At 45.8% G+C, this 7,213-nt stretch overlaps 1 protein-coding gene across 1 annotated transcript; it reads right to left on the minus strand.

Moving 5' to 3' along the window:
- Window positions 1–64: 64 nt before the first annotated feature.
- On the minus strand, window positions 65–6,606 carry pianp (PILR alpha associated neural protein). Its single transcript, XM_026317574.1, has 5 exons — window positions 6,524–6,606; window positions 5,926–6,323; window positions 5,478–5,556; window positions 2,188–2,334; window positions 65–1,517 (listed from the first exon to the last, which is right to left on the minus strand). The coding sequence occupies exons 1-5, from the start codon at window positions 6,532–6,534 to the stop codon at window positions 1,496–1,498; spliced, it is 657 nt and encodes a 218-aa protein (XP_026173359.1). The 5' UTR covers window positions 6,535–6,606; the 3' UTR covers window positions 65–1,495.
- Between the last annotated feature and the right edge of the window lie 607 nt (window positions 6,607–7,213).

Here is a 7,213-nt window from a genome sequence, read left to right on the forward strand (position 1 = left end):
TGTTGAGTCTTTATTGAACTTCCATGGTACAGAAAGACCACATTTCTACAGGAAATGCTACTGGAAAAAAAATCACAAGACTGGATATCTGGAGGATTGCACGAGCCACGCATGATGCCACCAGCACTATGTGTGTAGTGGAAATGTGTGGAAGTGGGGGGATTCATGTCTCAAAGCTGCTTACAAAAGTTGCCAAAACACAAACCAACACCTGGCTTTTAAATGTTCTATAAGACGTCACTCACTGATAGATAAAATAGACATTTATAAATAATCGATCTGAAGAAACTCTTACAGGTTTTCTTACTGTATACATGCAGACTCATTGGAGAGAGAAATGGTGAACTAACGTCTTTCAGTGCACCTGAACAGCTGATATAGAGTGACATAATAATATGACAGGAAATTTCCAGATTTTTAGATACTTGGCTGTCAGATGAAAAGAATCCTCGTTGTTGTAGAATCAGTCTATTAATCACTTGTACTTTTCTCATTTCAGTGACTACCTAATGGTTTCTGTTGTGCACTGTCTATCCGAGACCTTTGGGAATCATTGATCTCCAACAGGAATTCCTCTTCTATCCATTGCCACTGAATACTTTATCTCCAGCAGTGGAAATACTCTGCGCCTAACGCACCTCTGCACAGTCCAGCAGGAACAAAGGGTGTTCACAGAGGCTCGACAAAGTGGTGAACGTCAGCCAGATAATTAAGAGAACAAATCATGAGGAAAAACTGAAACAAAAACCCCACTCCTCTACACACTGCAGAGGGGGGGAAAAAAGCCACACTATTTGCATTTCAGGCGCCCAAAGCAGGGAATAAACAGCAGTTTTTGGAGCGTGACATGTTAAACACATTGCCTGTTGGCTACAGCCATACCAAACAGCTTTGTGAAATACCCCGTTCAGTGTTTAGAGATGCTGCGAATGGCTTTTTAACCATTTACAAGCCAGGTGCAAGCCTGCTAAACTGAATTTGAGTGTCGATTCATGAAAGAATAGTCTGCTGGATTAGAATTAATACAGATCAGCTTTGCGTGTGCAGCTGAATCACTGGAAACATTTGTGGAAGCACAGGTAGGGCATTTCAGGGGTAATGGGATGTTGCATGGCCATAAACTGCTTGTTTGTGAATTAGTCATGGCGGGTTGAAGCGCAGAGTGTTTGGGTAGCTTGGCAGAGCTTGGGGCAACGCAGAGGATGGAAAAGAGGGAACAGGTTACAGTGACGCAGAAGCACATAAAAGAAATTTACACCGAGCACAGAGGAAGGAAGGAAGGAAGAATAAAGGAGAGGATGAGGAGCAGGCAGATGAGTTTCTTTAGACCTCAGGGAAACCAAGTAGTTTTGTGATGGCTGGATACCGGGAATCCCTGAATTCATTTCACAGTTTCAGAGAAAATAAAACGGTGCTGCAAGCACACCCTCTGGTCGTGTTGATGTTCCTCTTCAGGCCCCGTAGAAATGTTTACCATATGGAAAAAACAGTCGTCTCAGAGGTTCACAACTGGGATCCTGACACAGCAAGAGACACAGACAGAGAAGAGATAAGAGAGAAAAAGGGAAATCAAGGAGTTGGGGAAGGTTGTGGGAAGCTTGGGAGCACTGATGATGGCGTGGAAAGACGGGAGAAGAGTGGAGAAGTGGAGCGGAGAGGCCTGAAGCTGGAAAAGTGGTGTACACGCAAACGGAAAACTGCATCACAGGGGACTGAGAGGGCAGCGAGGGGAGAGAGACGGAGGAGAAGGAGGAAGAAGAGGAAAGTGGAGGAAAAGCTGGTGGGGGAGGAAGTGTGAGGGGAGCAGTGGAGTACAGCTCTATAATTATCCAGATTGAGATTAACTTTAAATACCCTTGAATAAAAGCATCATTTCATGGACGACGGCTGGATGCCTATTCACAGGCCCACGATGACTCATCTGGAGAGGGAGTTTAAAACACTGATACATCATCAGCAGCACCAACACACTCGAGGCCCTGAATACTCCTCAGAGAATAGCACCAGGGCCCAATTATACTCTATGTACATCCTTACAATGCAGGCAAAAGATGTATTAAACCTGCTTCACACAAAAAAATGCACACTGGAATCCAGAGGTGCAGAGAGAATCACACATAAACATCAGACTCATATACTTCTAAACACACACTGAGAAAGTGAAGAGCTGGCGAGGCGGCTCGTTACCTTTCCCTGTCGGTGAAGGAGGAGGAGGTGCTGTGCAGCGTCTGCCGGCTGTCCTCCGAAGCAAGGGAACGAGGGAGAGCGAGGGAGAGTGGGGGAGCCACGCCACGGGAAAGCGGGGGCGGATGCTGGGAACAGCTGCGATCGTAACTGGGAGAGAAGGATAGTTAGACGGACAGATGGAAAGAGAGAGAGAGAGAGAGAGGGTGTCAGAAGGAAAAGTGGGGGTGGAAGGAGGCGAGAAATCGGGAAAAGAGGAAGAAAGAACATAAAACAAAAATGAGAGGGATGGAGAGTGAGGAGGAAAAGGGAAAGGGGTGCATTGATGGGGGGGATAAAGAAAGAGGTACAAAGATTCAGACAATGGGATGTGAAAAGAAAAAGATAGGAATTAAGGAAAAAGGAAGAGAAAGAAGTGGGACAGGAATAGAAGCAGAGATGAAAGGACAAAGAAAGTTGGAGTTGGAGAAAGACAGTTCAGTTAAAGGTTAGAGAGGGGGAGACAGTAGGAAATGAGGGAAAGGGTGCGAGAAATATATGGTGTAAACAGCAGAAGAAAAGACCACAGACAGTAGGAAGGAGAGACAGAGAAACACAGTCAAAGAGCATCAAGAACAGCCGAGCCATTTAGCATCAGAGAATACATTATGCTGCCACTGTGAGAGAGAATTAATGCACTCATCGCACTCATTAAAACACTGTCAGAGGGGACGGGGAGGCAGAGCGAGAAATGGAAAGGAGACAGAAGGGGTAAGGTGAAGAGGATGCAGCGAGGCGCAAAAAATGGACACGGGGACGATGCGTCACTGAGGTGGCGTGCCATTACTTCAGTGAGGACAGTAAATTATGGTGACGACACTGTGGAGGGTCACGGGTTCGGGCTCTTAAGGATACTTTAGACACACAACAAAGCTGTTCTTGCAGTCATAAAAGCCACCCTGCATCCTCATCCTCCCACAGTAACACCTGTCCTCTTCCGGCTGATTCCCCTCTCTCTATATGCACATGCACTTGATAACATTACCCAGCGCTGACAATTTTAGCACTGGGAAAATCACTGAGCACATATGCTGCTCTTCTATAATCATAATGAACTGGACAGTGGCCAATTTCCACTATAGGCTATGATTTGGGTCCATCTGTACCCCCCTCCCGTTCATTCCCAGGCGCTTTCTCCATCTAACACATGGTGTTATTTACACATTTATGACACTGAAACCAGAGCCAGTCTATAGAGAGGGTTTGCTGCCATGTCTCGGGCCTGAATCCCTGCAGTTCTCACGTTTGTAAGGCCACTACGGATCCACCAGCAGCGTAGGTTTTCTTTCACAACGGCGGGGGGCTTGGGGGGGGGTGATGAAGTAAGTTATCGAAAACAATAGCGAAGACCAGTCTCAGGAACAGAGAGAAAGAGGGGCTTATCGTGTATCAGCTCACAGCAAGCTGGAGGATTATCTGTGGATCTGCAGCCGGACTGGCAGTGCTGGGAGAGATAGGAGACTGGTGAGGGAGATAAGAGGAGTACCAGCTGTGCAAAGACAGGCAGCGATAGAGCAAGGCAATGATGATAACTGGTAGTAAGTGAAGAACCTGAAGAAAGAGGGGGGATGACAGGTTTATAGAGAAAGAAAAAAAAATCCCTGGGTGGTAAAGGGGAAGAAGGCCTACTAGGCAGAGTGGGAGGAAGAGAGGGTTCGAGAGGAGACGGGAGATAATGTAGGAGTGTGGGAGCAAAATTGAGATTAAGAGAGAGTATGAAAAAGGGATATGAAGGAGAACAAATTATACAGTCGGGGCAATGAAATAAAAAATAGCGATACAATGGAAATGTGGGCATGATGAGCGGATAAGAGAATTATGGTCAGGAGGAGAGTAAAAGAATAAATGGGAGGAAAAAGGAGATTGACAAAAAAAGAAAAGAGGAAGCAGAGTGTGAGATACGGGAAGAGAGGAGTCTCGGTGGTCACATAAACTAGATGTTATTGGTTTGATCAGCAAAGCGTGCAAGTGCTCCACTACATCACAGAGATGACTCCCCATTTCCAGCTAATGGACATGTGTGCAGCGAGCACTTCCCTACCAGGACTGCGAACATATACAGAACCCCCACCCTGTGTTTACATGCTCTGAGAGGTTAACAGCTGGAGGGCTGTTAAAGCACACTGACACCAATGAAGTCATGTTATTGCTCAAGTCCTTGAGGTAACAGATCTGGTTCAGCTTCCCCTCCCGTCCTAATGGTTATAGTGAATGTTTAATCATTGAAACTCTAATGGCACTAAAGGACACATCTGTGACTTTCAGCAACACCAGTGTTGTTAATAAAGTCATTAGTAAACACTTACTCAGCTCTCATGTTATACATATAGAACCATTATGTAATCAACAGTCTCACACACACAATGTGCACATTCAAACACATCTGCAACTGTCAAGGTCTCAATTACCACTGCACCCAGCCAAATCTCTAATCAATAATCCATTTCCACCCCGACTGATCAGTTTGTAAAACAGAGCCAAGTCTTACATTTTCCGTAAAAATCAGCAAATTTTCTTTCAACTCAATTTTGAAAACACAATATAATCTATTTACCATAAATTAACCCTAACTCATTTATATGAAAGTGGCTATAGATAAAGTGTCTACCTGCATCCCCTCCTCACTGTTAGTATATGTTGACAGGCAACAACCTGGTCAGCTACAGGTCATTAGTCCTCATATCAGAGGTCTGAACAAGGCTAAATATCCAGTAACCTACAAAAAAAAAAAAGTCATAGTTAAAAAAATAAATAAAATAAATGCAATTTTGTGTAGCAGTTTTTTTTTCTTGGTCTATTTATGGCACAGCCACTCAGGTTTATCTTGTGAAGTCAATCAGCAGTTAAGTTCAACTGTTCCCTGCTGTAATTACACTATCCATCAATTTTATATACAGCCTATCCTGTATGATAACCTCTATTAGCCTATTAAAACATGTCATTGGGAACACGTTTAATTCAACAGGAAGACAATAGTTTCAGACCAAGCACATGACCATCACAGTCTTAAAGCGCCCAAATCAGAAATACAAAATGACTTCATGTTAAAGGAGACATCTGATGATCACACTGCTCTGTACTGCAAACTGTCCAGTCCATAACTTTTACCATCAATCATTAGTCTTCCTGCTATGGGATAGAAAAAGTTTACTCTTATTCAAGAATGCTACATCCACACACACACACACACACACACACACACACACACACAGACACACACACACACAAGATTTGGGAGGAGACTAGGTTCCTACCAGAGTTTGGCTGTAATGACGATTGCGGTCAGGATGAGCAGTGAGGAGATGGTCACGGTGACGTAGAACTGAGGGTCGACTGTAACACACACACACACACACACACACACATATATATATACAGTTACTCATCTCAGACCGTGAGCGTGTATAACTGTATCCAGAACAAAAGAAGAAATTAGTGAATCCAGCTGTGACATGAAATTGGATGTGCAAGACTCTGGTCATAGGATGACGTCTTCTCTGCATCCCACAGTGTGACAGCAGCCAATTCCTCCTGGTGAGTGGTGAGAACTTTATTAGGCATTCTCCGCCACTGACACGACCGGTTGCACACACCAGGGTGTCAGCCTTCACCCTGGTGACAGCTAATTCCCCGGAGGACTCCTTGCATGTGTGTGTTTTCGCATGGCCACCTTTATTTAGAAATCCATCTTCTGATGCCCACCTTCCTCAGGCTCGGTCTCCTCCGCCTCCGTCCCTCCGACTCCCTCCTGTTCCCTGGACCCCAGTGGCGCCTCCTCTCTGGGCTGCATGCTTGCATCAGGATAAGGCCAGTCCTCGGATGTGGCGGTGCCGGCCCCCTGCTGGATCCCGTGCTGGTGCAGGGGGTCAGTTTCCTGGCTGGAGAGAAAGTGGTAGGTCTCATCCTCCAGCGGTTGTGTGGGACCCCAGACCACCGCCCACAAAGGAGTGGGAGTCACCTGGGCTGTGACGGACAGCTGGACCGACAGGGCGTCCACCTGCTCTTCACTGTCGTCACGGTTACAGGTGGAGGGCTGTGTCACCAAAGCAACCAGGAGGATGGAGATGAGGGCAGTCAGTCGTGCGACAGGAGAGATGGAGCTGTGGGACAGGTGAAGGAGAAGGAATGAGAGGCGGTGGAGTGACAGAGAAGTTATCTGAGAAAATATATTGTCCACAGGCGCCCTGCATGACCTCAACAGCTCAGACATTGATCTCCATGCCAGTCATCACTCAGGATGACATTTTATGCATCTGCGCCCCATACATGCCTCCATCACCTCAGAAACTATCCATCTTACCATCTCTCCATCGCTTCGCTCTGTTCACTGAGACTCCGCTCCTCCGATCATCTCTCTCTGTAACAGAAGACACGGGGGCAAGAGAGAGAGAGAGAGAGACAGAAAGAGGGAGAGAAAAGGGGAGGGTCCAGCTTTTTTCTTCTTTTATGTTCTCGGACACAAAACATTTTCAGCAGACACTATAGTCACCTTAAAAAAAAAACAAAACAAAACAAAACAAAACAAAACAATAAAACACACACAGACTCCCTCGGGCTTTTAAATTTAACGCTCAATTATGCGCCACATGTTTATACAGACTCCACATCTGCATGCACAAAAAAACAAAAAAAAAAAAAGTGCACAATGTTCTGTTCTCTCCAATACATTCATAGTGCACACACCTGAGCGCTGCACATTAATCATCATTAGAGGCATCATGCACGGAGACAATACTCTACACGGCACTTTGAGCAGAGAGAGTTAACTTCCCATCTACAACTACCGCCTAAATGTCACAGAAATGTCACTTAGACACACACAGGCGCACCGGAGAGACGGACACAAACACGCACTCCGACACATATCAGCTATCATGCCTACCTCTGGCAGTGGAGAGAGGGAATGAGAGAGGGAGACAGAGAGAAAGGGGGAGATACAGAGAGTGAGCGAAAAAAAAAAAGCATCGGTTGCCTTAGCGACTGAGATGTA

The sequence above is a fragment of the Mastacembelus armatus genome, chromosome 16 (assembly GCF_900324485.2).
Source record: "Mastacembelus armatus chromosome 16, fMasArm1.2, whole genome shotgun sequence".
NCBI classification, from domain to species: domain Eukaryota; kingdom Metazoa; phylum Chordata; class Actinopteri; order Synbranchiformes; family Mastacembelidae; genus Mastacembelus; species Mastacembelus armatus.